At 47.8% G+C, this 12,692-nt stretch overlaps 1 protein-coding gene across 6 annotated transcripts in view; it reads right to left on the reverse strand.

The window, feature by feature from the left end:
• Positions 1-1,192: 1,192 nt before the first annotated feature.
• Positions 1,193-12,692, reverse strand: part of LOC109892955 (rap guanine nucleotide exchange factor 6) — a 135,912-nt gene continuing 124,412 nt past the window's right edge. For 4 of the 6 annotated variants that reach the window (XM_031826909.1, XM_020485882.2, XM_031826910.1 and 1 more), the window contains 4 exons: positions 10,957-11,179; positions 8,943-9,484; positions 5,899-6,189; positions 1,485-5,474 (listed from right to left, as the gene is read on the reverse strand). In XM_031826909.1, the coding sequence (XP_031682769.1) occupies positions 5,452-5,474; positions 5,899-6,189; positions 8,943-9,484; positions 10,957-11,179 (1,079 nt within the window). In that variant the 3' untranslated portion in view covers positions 1,485-5,451. Of the gene's footprint in view, positions 5,475-5,898; positions 6,190-8,942; positions 9,485-10,956; positions 11,180-12,692 lie in introns of all 6 variants that reach the window. The other 2 variants (XM_031826908.1, XM_031826911.1) reach the window with 2 other exon arrangements.

The raw sequence follows: 12,692 nt of genomic DNA on the forward strand, positions 1-12,692 counted from the left end.
CTGAGGTCAAAAGGGGAGGGGGGCTATTTTAGGAAGGTGTTCCTAATGCTTGGTATACTCAGTGTAGATGTATATCTATTTGTCTGATTTCTCTTCAAAGGTGATGGTGAACAATGATACTGCAGTAGGTGCTGTATTGTTTATAGGATTCTGAAGAGGAATGTGTGAGTGGAATAGAACCATTCAATATCATTGTAATTCTATGATCGAACCCTCCAGCTCTGTAGGGACATGGGTAGGGATATCAGCGCTGAGGAAGAGAGGATGTTGCCACAGTTGTGTGAAAGCATTAGACACTGATAAAAGCTCTGCTCCTAGTTGAGCTCAGTGGGATGCAACATCACAGAACCAGAAAGAAAAATATTATGTAGAACAGACAGCTTGTTTCCAGTGTGTAGTAAGAACGGTCCACCACCCAAAGGACATCTGGGAAGCATTGGAGTCAACATGGGCCAGCATCCCTGTGGAACACTTTCAATGCCTTGTAGAGTCCATACCCTGACGAATTGAGGCTGTTCTGAGGGCAAAAGAGGGTGCAACTAAATATTAGGAAGGTGTTCCACTCATGCTACACACACACGCTAAAATGTTTATTCTATTCTACTGCTGTTTACTTTAAGTTTGTATACTTATCTTTTATTTCTTGTTGTTGTTGCATTGTCGAGATGTAACGATGTATACTATGTGTATCCCGTACATACGACTAATACAACTTGTGTGACTAACACTGAGCACAGCGAGTCACACACACGCCTTGCCTCTCCCTCTGACTCAGGCAATAAACGGTGAATGACTTTAAAAAAAAGACTGCCCTTGAAAACAGCATGCGCTCCAAATGATTTTCTCCCAGCTCAACACCTGATCCAAACAGATATTAAGCATTGCAGGAGGGGGCCCATTTTGAAAAACAGGGATGATTTCCAAACACTGGTGTTTGTCTTTGTCCGTGTAAATACTATAACAACATTGATGTGAGCGTATCTGTTTTTCTCATTAGAATAATATAGATTAGATGCTGTAATACCAAACATCAAAATGACATCTCTGAACAGAGTCAACGATGCATTGATTAGGAGTAATATTCAAGGCAGACGTGATTAAATAGGAGGCTAAAGGGTGAGAGTGAGCTGCTCACATTCTTTCCATACACTTAATTAGCTATACACTGCAGGGTGCAAACAGACAAAAGTACAACGTTTAACAGTTTATTATTGTCCAAATTCATATCAGTAGACTTGGAGAAATAAAATTAACTTTTGCTTTTTAAACATTCTCTTAAACAAAAATATAATAAGTATTTACAATCACTGGTAAAAATACAACAAAAAAAGCATACAAGCAAATAATTGTCTTTCTAAAAGACACAAGTTACAACAGCTATGAAAAGTGTCAACCAAAGAAGCCACAGACCAAATCATATCTTTGTAACCGACACTGTGCAGTACAATTGCTACAGTTAAGCTTACAATTGTGCAGTTCTGCTAAATGCCTATATTTTGTTGAGTTACATAACATCATTTCACATCTCACTTATTGCATTCCAGGTAATATGACAGAACCAGAAGCCAGCGGTTAGCGAACGGTTTATTTAATAACGCCTACGGAGAAAGCCACAGTGTTGTCAGGGGCAACCTTACAGGAATGAGCTTTTGGTTGAATTCCTACTAACGTGACATAATCGCTTCTATCTGGAGTGGGATTGGCTTTAGCCCCAAAAACTGTTATGATTATAGTACAGGTTGAATTATAATAACATTGGGAGTGGATTCAACTGAATGCAGGGAAAATATCATTCCGATATAAAGTCCTTGGACAGATTACTGTCGGCAATGGTGAATGTGATCAGCCAATCGAATCTCGACACAAGTAAACTGAACGTACTGATTGAGAAGGCGCCGTTTCAAAGCAAAACTATTCTAATTGACTGCAGGGGGTGTTTTAGTTTCCCTATGTGCACGACATGCTATTTCTCAGCCTAGTAGTGGCTAAACAGAGGATTGGTAGGGTTTGGCATCAATCAATAAAGTGTTCCCTGATCAATATGACCAGCTGACCTGAATGGCAGAGAGAGGAGCACAGTGAGCAGGGCCATGCAGAGGCAAGCCACAGAGTCAGAGGGAAAACACAAGTCAGAACAATATCATCATCCATCGACAAAAATGGATGACTTCTCTAGTCTACGGTAAAGCAAATGTCTTGACGTTTACACAGTTCTACAGTTGTATACTTAAATAAGGCAACTTATTTAAAATGAGGGAATATCCCCATATACACTGAGTATACAAAACATTAACACCTGCTCCTTCCATGACACAGACTGAACAGGTGAATCCAGGTGAAAAGGTACGATCCCTTATTGATACCACTTTTTAAATCCACTTTAATCCGTGTAAAAGAAGGCGAGGAGACGAGTGAAAGGATTTTTACACTTTGAGACATGGCTAGTGTATGTGTGCTTTAAGTGCCTTTGAATAGGGTGTGGCAGTAGGTGCCACCGGTTGTTGTCAAGAACTGCAACGCTGCTGGGTTTTTCACACAACAGTTTCCTGTGTGTATCAAGGATGGTCCATCACCCAAAGGACACCCAGACAACTTGTGGAAGCATTGGAGCCAACATGGGCCAGCGTCCCTGTGGAATGCTTTCGACACCTTCGGTCCATCATGACCGAATGAATTGAGGATGTTCTGAGGGCAAGGGGGGGGTGGCTATTTTAGGAAGGTGTTCCTAATGTTTGGTATACTCAGTGTAGATGTATATCTATTTTTCTGATTTCCCTTCAAAGGTGATGGTGAACAATGATACTGCAGTAGGTGCTGTATTGTTTATAGGATTCTGAGGAGGAATGTGCAAAGGTGAATGGAATAGAACCATTCAATATCATTGTAATTCTATGATCGAACCCTCCAGCTCTGTAGGGACATGGGTAGGGATATCAGCGCTGAGGAAGAGAGGATGTTACCACAGCTGTGTGAAAGCAGCAGACACTGATAAAAGCTCTGCTCCTGGTTACGCTCAGTGGGATGCAACATCACAGAACCCCCAGATAGAAATATATTATGTAGAACAGACGTGCTTCTTTATCATGTAGACAAGGGAATTACTGTCAGCTCTGCACCTGACATCTCTATCTGAGAAACTGAATGTTGTCCCCTCCAGAAAGTGACCCTGCTCACAGTGTGTGGGCTACTTAGGGGCAGGTGGCAGGGGCTTAGGGCATGTTCAGGGGAACTCTTTCAGCGCAGAAGGCAACAGCCAGTGTTGGACCTGGGTCCATCTGCGTGCCATAGGCAACGTGCCTGTCCAAAATGACCCAGAAGCCCTCAGTCAGGAGGGTTGCATCTCAAATGGCACTCTGTTACCTACATAGTACACTACTTTTGTGTCAAATGTAGTGCACTACAGCCCTGGGCTCTGGTCAAAAGTAATGTACTATATAAGGAATAGGGTGCCATTTGGAACGCAGGCCCGGGGTGTGTGAGGCAAGGAGGCAGTGATTGATGAACCTGGTGAGGGCGGCAGAGTCAATACATACAATAACACCTATACAACAACGTATCAGAAGGAGTCAAAACAAAGCAGCAAATAGATATATACAGAGATGGCAGCAAAACAAAGGGAGGGAGAGAAAAAAATCCTTAAAAGATTCCTGCCCAATGACAGAAAAGGGGGAATCACAATCTTGGATTTCATTATAACAAAATATTAAAAATAGCCTTTATAGAGGACTCTCTGTTCATCTATACATGATCAGTAACATTCATTTATGACGAACCAAAAATATATGTATACATTTATATACGCACGGTATATATCGCCATTAATATTTTCAAGTCTTTGTACGCCAAATAAAACTGAAACAAGCATCACGTACAAACAGCCGAAGAAAATGGATCTAAATGAGAAACTCCAGTTTTATCCATAATTACAATACCATTCTGAGGTTTAACCCTCAACCCTAGAGGGTAAAACCTGTTCAGACTGTACAAATAATTAGCCTTCGCTTGCAATAAGAACAAACAATGAAAGCAAATTCTTTAAAATACCCTACAAAATGTACTCTTTTTTTCAAAAGTGTAGCTATATTTTGAACAAGGAATGTAGACGCATTGCAAACCTGGCGTTTGAATACATTTTGCCTTGACGAGCGTTGCTTTTTCTTTTGTTGCCCTGACTGTTAAACAAGAATGGGATAGATCACACACTTCATAGCCAAGACGGAAGAGGTACATTAAAACAAACCAAAAAAACACAACAAATGTGTTGTTTATGCTGCATCCACATATTCCTATCGCATACAAAAAGACTTTTACATGTCAAATTAACCTGAAATCATCATGTTTTTACATTTTAGCCTGTAATTTAATAGACAACTGTTAGTCTAACAAACACTGTAAACAAGTTTGTAAGCATCTTTGTAAACAACTTGGGCTTTTGGCTGCATGCCTAGCATTTAACGCTTGCCAACTCTAATGTTTGTACAGTGCTAATACATTGTTTTACTGTACTGCAATAAAGTAACATGTTGTGCTATTTTACAGCAGTGAGCCTTTTTGTTCGTCAACTCATTAAAAACAACTTATAAAACCATTTATTAAACATAGACGCGGCAGCATGACACTAAAGTACCTCATGTTACTGTGGGTTCACAACACACAAGAGTTAACAAGAGAGAGAGCCTCAATGGATGAGGGTACCTCATACACAATGGCATAAGACGCGCACTCACCGCACTCACTTGCCCTCACCCACTCACTCACTTCCACTCACTCACTGCCCCTCACTCACTGCCCCTCACTCACTCACTGCCCCTCACTCACTCACTCACTGCCCCTCACAATAAAAGTATTTGTGGAGAGTTTCTGCAGCCTGCTTGATCTCTGCTTCATCAACTAACGAGAAGAAAAATGATCGTTCCGATTTTCTCCTTTCCTGGATATTCTCATATAACTTGAGTTCACATGCCATTTAAAAACAGAGAGCTTCAAGCAAACGGCAAAAAAACAAACACTTTCAAGCAACGACTGAGGAAAAACTCATTTAAAACACCTGGGACAAGAGAGCACAAAAGCAAAGGGAGGTACTGTAAAAAAGACAACAGCGGGCATCGTCCATCCCTTCTTCATTTCTCAGCACAGCGTCCCCAAACGCCTGAGCCATATGCCGCGACGTCACACCACATCTCAGTCTGTATACAGTTATGTTTCAGGGGTGTGGGAGTCTTAAAAACGTGGGAGCTTCTAAACCAATTTTAAAATGGAGTAAAACAGATGATTGTACAAGTTCTGTGGGCTGTCGTTGGTTTAGCATTGAGCAGCTGTCAGCCGAGCCGGGGAGGGCCTAGAGAGGGGCGTGAACCCAGAGGAGAGGCAGCAAGGAAGCTGCTGTAGCTTAGACCATCCCTCCCTCCCTCTCCAGCGGCCTGCAGTGTCCGTTCAGGCGTCCAGCCAGCTCTACACCGCTGACACCTGCTCATCTGCAACAGACCAGAGAGGAGAGAGTTAAACCCAGAACTGACACAACGACTTCAGACAAAAATCTAGGAGGATCTTACAGCGGTATCATAGACACTCGCATGACATCGTGTCACTCTAGTTTGACCAGAAACATGAAAAATGCTACCGTTCTATACTGTGACGTCTTCTTATTTATTTTTGATAAGACAGAAGAACCAAGAAGCTGAGACTCAGATTACAGATAGCATGAACAGTAGGCCAGGTACATCCAAATCTGAGCCCTTCAATGGTGAACCATCTGCCAGGAACCCAACTCTGACAGTAAAGTAACTACAGCACTCCAGCAGCATCACTAGCTATAGTCTAGTCTAGTACGACATGGCCGGCGCTATAGTCCTCCATGTTAACCTTGGCTGGGGCTGGTCTCTGTCGTTCTCCACGTACCATCCTCACTATCCCCTAGGCCCTGAAGGCAGACGCTGGCCGGCCGGGACTGGCTCTGGGATTCGTGGTGGAGGAGGTTCACCCCTAGTCTCCGGGCCTCCACCAGACCTCCGGGGCTCTGTAGCAGCTTAGACCTCTGCAGAGCCACGCTATAGTCGGGCGGCCGCAAGTGGGAAGGTCGCAGGGGAGCTCCATCCTGTCCATCGACCAGGGTGAGGCCCTGGTATCCCGGAGGGGTGGGGGGAGGCCCCCTGTACCTATCGTCCTTGGTGGGGGAGGTTACACAGTACACTGGCCACCGGGAATGAGGGAGGAGACGGGAGGGGGTGTGACGGTGGATGAATGGGGAAGGAGACGGGAGAGGGTGTGCCGGTGGATGAATGGGGAAGGAGACGGGAGGGGGTGTGCCGGTGGATGAATGGGGAGGAGACGGGAGGGGGTGTGCCGGTGGATGAATGGGGAGGAGACGGGAGGGGGGTGTGCCGGGGGAGGAGACAGGAGGGGGGTGTGCCGGTGGATGAATGGGGGAGGAGACGGGAGGGGGTGTGACAGTGGATGAATGGGGGAGGAGACGGGAGGGGGGGTGTGACAGTGTATGAATGGGGGAGGAGACGGGAGGGGGGGGGTGTGACGGTGGATGAATGGGGGAGGAGACGGGAGGGGGGGGGGGGTGTGACGGTGGATGAATGGGGGAGGAGACGGGAGGGGGGTTTGACGGTGGATGAATGGGGGAGGAGACGGGAGGGGGGTTTGACGGTGGATGAATGGTGGAGGAGACGGGAGGGGGATGTGACGGTGGATGAATGGGGGAGGAGACGGGAGGGGGGTTTGACGGTGGATGAATGGTGGAGGAGACGGGAGGGGGATGTGACGGTGGATGAATGGGGGAGGAGACGGGAGGGGGGTGTGCCGGGGGAGGAGACGGGAGGGGGTGTGACAGTGGATGAATGGGGAAGGAGACGGGAGGGAGTGTGCCGGTGGATAAATGGGGAAGGAGACGGGAGGGGGTGTGCCGGTGGATAAATGGGGGAGGAGACGGGAGGGGGGTGTGACGGTGGATGAATGGGGGAGGAGACGGGAGGGGGGTTTGACGGTGGATGAATGGTGGAGGAGACGGGAGGGGGATGTGACGGTGGATGAATGGGGGAGGAGACGGGAGGGGGGTGTGCCGGGGGAGGAGACGGGAGGGGGTGTGACAGTGGATGAATGGGGAAGGAGACGGGAGGGAGTGTGCCGGTGGATAAATGGGGGAGGAGACGGGAGGGGGGTGTGACGGTGGATGAATGGGGGAGGAGACGGGAGGGGGGTGTGCCGGGGGAGGAGACGGGAGGGGGTGTGAGCCGGGGGAGGAGACGGGAGGGGGTGTGACAGTGGATGAATGGGGGAGGAGACGGGATGGGGGGGTGACGGTGGATGAATGGGGGAGGAGACGGGAGGGGGGTGTGCCGGGGGAGGAGACGGGAGGGGGTGTGACAGTGGATGAATGGGGGAGGAGAAGGGAGGGGGGTGTGCCGGGGGGAGGAGACGGGAGGGGGTGTGACAGTGGATGAATGGGGAAGGAGACGGGAGGGAGTGTGCCGGTGGATAAATGGGGAAGGAGACGGGAGGGGGTGTGCCGGTGGATAAATGGGGGAGGAGACGGGAGGGGGGAGGAGACGGGAGGGGGGGTGTGCCGGGGGAGGAGACGGGAGGGGGTGTGAGCCGGGGGAGGAGACGGGAGGGGGTGTGAGCCGGGGGAGGGGACGGGAGGGGGTGTGACGGTGGATGAATGGGGGAGGAGACGGGAGGGGGGTGTGCCGGGGGAGGAGACGGGAGGGGGTGTGACAGTGGATGAATGGGGAAGGAGACGGGAGGGGGTGTGCCGGTGGATGAATGGGGGAGGAGACGGGAGGGGGGTGTGACGGTGGATGAATGGGGGAGGAGACGGGATGGGGGGGGGTGACAGTGGATGAATGGGGGAGGAGACGGGAGGGGGGGTGTGACGGTGGATGAATGGGGGAGGAGACGGGATGGGGGGGTGACGGTGGATGAATGGGGGAGGAGACGGGAGGGGGGTGTGATGGTGGATGAATGGGGGAAGAGACGGGATGGGGGGGTGACGGTGGATGAATGGGGGAGGAGACGGGAGGGGGGTGTGCCGGGGGAGGAGACGGGAGGGGGTGTGACAGTGGATGAATGGGGAAGGAGACGGGAGGGGGTGTGCCGGTGGATGAATGGGGGAGGAGACGGGAGGGGGGGTGTGACGGTGGATGAATGGGGGAGGAGACGGGATGGGGGGGTGACGGTGGATGAATGGGGGAGGAGTAGGTGGATGAATGGGGGAGGAAGGGAAAGAGGGAGAAAAGAAACAAAAATGGAGAAAATAAATCAATGAGATGTTTCACCAGCACCATGTAGCAACTAAACCACTCACATAAAGAGATACTTAGGCATGGCGGGTGAGATAAATGGCAGCAGCAGATTTGGCCCTTCTGTACAGTACTGCACTTCTCTTTTTAATCCTTCTGTCCATCCAGTCAGAGGACAATATATTGGCTTGTCCCAAGTGGACTCTGGTCAAACGTAGTGCACTATCTAGGGAATAGGGTGCCATTTGGGACGTATCCATTATCTCGGTTCTCTGCTCCATTACCAGAACACTGTGCTCCATTAACAGAACACTGTCTCTGCTCCATTACCAGAACACTGTGGTCCATTAACAGAAGATTACTGAAACAGGAAAAGCCTGATTGACAGGTTAGATAATGGACCAGCTGAAGAATTAAGTATGTGAGCGAGTAATAGTACATGCTTATGATGAAACTACAGCTGTGCAAACAGCAGAAGCACAAGCAGGGGACCCCACTGTACTGCACTTCCAACGACAGTTGGAAGCATTTGAGACTAGTGGCCAGGCACAGCAAGTGCATCCAAATCAACATGAATCTGCTTTTGTCATTCCTCCACACACACCACACCCATAGCACGTCACAAGTGGGGTTCACAGTTACACTAACACAACAACACAGTAGCGCTGATGGGAGAGACACCCAGAAGACCCTCACCTATGAGGCCTTTCTCTGTGCTTGAGGTGACCATTTTGTAGACGGGATCTGTGCTTTGGGGTGCGTCAGGGCTCTCCCCAGGGGCGGCGGAGACGCCTTCGGTAGTGCGGCGTTTGATGGTGCCGTAGTTCCCCTCGTAGGTGTCCGACAGTGAGGAGGATGAGGCCCAGCTCTGCCGTGATTGGTTTAGCTCTGAACTGTCTCTGGAGAGCCTCTTGGCGTCCTCTCCTCCCCCGGACCCCACCCCCGGTCCTCCCGCTACCCCAACCCAGGCCGGCCCAGCCTCAACCTCCACTATAGGCCCTGCTAGCTGGGTGTGGCGGAAACCCCCAGGCACTAGGTGGTCCCAGGTGGGGGGTCGGCCCAGCAGGGGGACAGGCAAGCTCTGAAAGCTGTCGTGGGAGTTGGAGGAGCAGGAGGTCCAGCTGCCCCGCCCACTGTCGGCCACACTGTCCAGGGAGACGTGGTCGGGAGTCAGCTCCTCTGTGGAGGTGGAGGAGGTGAAGGTGGAACCCCGCATCACCTGGCCCCGCGCCAACGAACTGTCCAGGAGGAGAGAGGAGGAAACACAATTAAACAGAGAAGAACGATGAACCCAACAGAAAAACAAGTAGCAATAACTGACCAGGAGAGAAAACACAATGAAACAGAGAAGGAAGCAAGAGTAAACAAGAGTTCATTTCCTCTCACCTTGGAGGACAAAGCAACAAGGTGAACGATTCCTGTGTAATATGTCCTGTTGCCTCCTCCCTCCATCCCAATACCTCTCAGTCTCACAAGAATGCAGAGCACAAAGTGTTTCTAGGATTTTATCACTGTACCCGCCATATGGTAAAGTTGTGCTCCTCTCCTTTCTTTCATTAACCAGACAGCGTTTCGTTCACTGAAATGTTTATTACGAAGCGTAAAAAATTAAATTGATTTAATGAACCGACTGACGCCGCAGCAGGTTCCCAGGTAATGAAATATTACACAAAAGCAGAGTGTGGTCAAGAAGTAAATTATTTATTTATTTATTGTATTTATGTCAGGGATGCCTCATCGTGGAGGGACAGTAAAGGCGGTTGTTTACCTGTTGGAATTTTAAATGGCTGTGCACATAAAATGAGCAACACAGCTCATTTGGGACAGAGAGTAAACATGTGATGCTGATAAACAGTGGCCCCTTGATGATTTCCTGTTCACAGTGTGAACGAGGACATAATTGGAACCCCTTATTGGAACTCCTTTGAGGAAGTATATTATGTGTGTGTGTGTGTGTGTGTTGGTTCTTCTATCCTTGTGGGCTAGATAGTAAAACAAGAAAATTCTACCTTGTGGGGACATTTCCCTCATCCCAATGAGGACCAAGGCTATTTTAAGTTTAGGGGTTAGGTTCAGGGTTAGGTTACAATTAGGGTTAGTGTGAAGGAAAATTTTATGTTTGTGCTTTACTAATAACCAATTTGACTGGGTTCATGCAAGTGACTGATTCTGGGAGGTGTCCTCACAATCAGTATCTGAAATTTGGTAGTACAGCCAGAACATTGTTTTGAGAACGTAAAGGGATATCTCAGTTTTAAGGTCTCAGCTTGGAGAGGCAAAGCCTCGTGAGGTATTGGTCGGTCACATGCACAAACCAAACGTTAATGATGAATTATTTATGAATAAGCTAAATCAGGCAAATATAACTTGTCTGTGTAAGTAGTAGAAGACATCTAGTATAAGACATCTAACAGGACTGCCCCGGCGGAGCTCACTTCAGACTGATACTTTATGCATTTAAGTTTGACTGTGACCTCTCCAGGATGCTGTTCATAAAGAAAGACTCATTTAAGATTGACTTCAGGTGTCCCTGGTGGTAATTTCCACAACAATTCTGGTGGTAATTTCCATGACATTCGGGTAAAGGGTTAGGAGTTAGGTTTAAAGTTTGGATTTTTTTATGGAAATACATTTTAGGTCCCCATGAGGATAGAAGAACAAAACGCGTGTGTGTGTGTGTGTGTGTGTGTGTGTGTGAGAGAGTGGTTACCTGGTGCTGGGCTGGCTGCAGTCAGAGTCGGCGTGTGTGAGCTGCATGGTGATGCCTGGGGTCTCAGTGGTGTCCCTGGCCTTGGTGCCTTGGCGCTCCTCTGCAGGGCCAGCAGGCATTGAGTCCACAGAGCAGTTACTGACGATGCTGGAGCGGGACGAGATCTCACTGTGGCTGGAGTCGGACAGGTTGTCGGATTTCACTGCAGGCATCAGGGCATAGCCTGGGGAGAGAGGACGAGACGATCAGCCTGGAGTTGTGCTCATTCACACACAGCCTGTAACAAACGAGATGGGAGACACTGCTTTGTACTACAGGCTCACTACATAGGCAGGCCAGAAGCATGTCCAACACTGATCCTGACTAGTTTAATGAAATTGTTTTATTAAATCGTTCAAAAAATGTGTCATTGTAAATAAGAATTTGTTCTTAACTGACTTGTTTAGTTAAATAAAAGGTAAAATATATATATATATAGTTGAAGTCAGAAGTTGACATACATTTAGGTTGGAGTCATTAAAACTTGTTTTTCAATCACTCCATACATTTCTTGTTAACAAACTATAGTGTTGGCAAGTCGGTTAGGACATTACTTTGTGCATGACACAAGTACTTTTTCCAACAATTGTTTATGGACAGATTATTTATCTTATAATTCACTGTATCACAATTCCAGTGGGTCAGAAGTTTACATACACTAAGTTGACTGTGCCTTCAAACAGCTTGGAAAATTCCAGAAAATTATGTCATGGCTTTAGAAGCTTCTGATAGGCTAATTGACATCATTTGAGTCAATTGGTGGTGTACTTTTGGCTGTATTTCAAGGCCTACCTTCAAACTCAGCGCCTCTTTGATTGACATCATGGGAAAATCAAAAGAAATCAGCCCATTTTTGGGCGTACAATAGTACGCAAGTATAAACACCATGGGACCACACAGCCGTCATACTGCTCAGGAAGGAGACGTGTTCTGTCTCCTAGAGATGAACGTACTTTGAGGCGAAAAGTGCAAATCAATCCCAGAACAACAGCAAAGGACCGTGTGAAAATGCTGAAGGAAACAGGTACAAATGTATCTATATCCACAGTAAAACGAGTACTATATCGACATAAACTGAAAGGTCGCTCAGCAAGGAAGAAGTCACTGCTCCAAAACCGCCATAAAAAAGCCAGACTACGGTTTGCAACTGCACATGGGAACAAAGATTGTACTTTTTGGAGAAATGCCCTCTGGTCTGATGAAACAAAAATAGAACTGTTTGGCCATAATGACCATCGTTATGTTTGGAGGAAAAAGGGGGAGGCTTGCAAGCCGAAGAATACCATCCCAACCGTGAAGCACGTGGGTGGCTGCATCATGTTGTGGGGTGCTTTGCTGCAGGAGGGACTGGTGCACTTCACAAAATAGATGGCATCATGAGGGGGGAAAAGTATGTGGATATATTGAAGCAACATCTCAAGACATCAGTCAGGAAGTTAAAGCTTGGTTTTAAATGGGTCTTCGGAATGGACAATAACCCCAAGCATACTTCCAAAGTTGTGGCAAAATTGCTTAAGGACAACAAAGTCATGGTATTGGAGTGGCCATCACAAAGCCCTGACCTCAATCCCATAGAAAATGTGTAGGCAGAACTGAAAAAGTGTGTGCGAGCAAGGAGGCCTACAAACCTGACTCAGTTACACCTGCTCTGTCAGGAGGAATGGGCCAAAATCCACCCAACTTATTCTCCCTTATTA

The sequence above is a fragment of the Oncorhynchus kisutch genome, linkage group LG6, assembly GCF_002021735.2.
Source record: "Oncorhynchus kisutch isolate 150728-3 linkage group LG6, Okis_V2, whole genome shotgun sequence".
Lineage (NCBI taxonomy): Eukaryota > Metazoa > Chordata > Actinopteri > Salmoniformes > Salmonidae > Oncorhynchus > Oncorhynchus kisutch.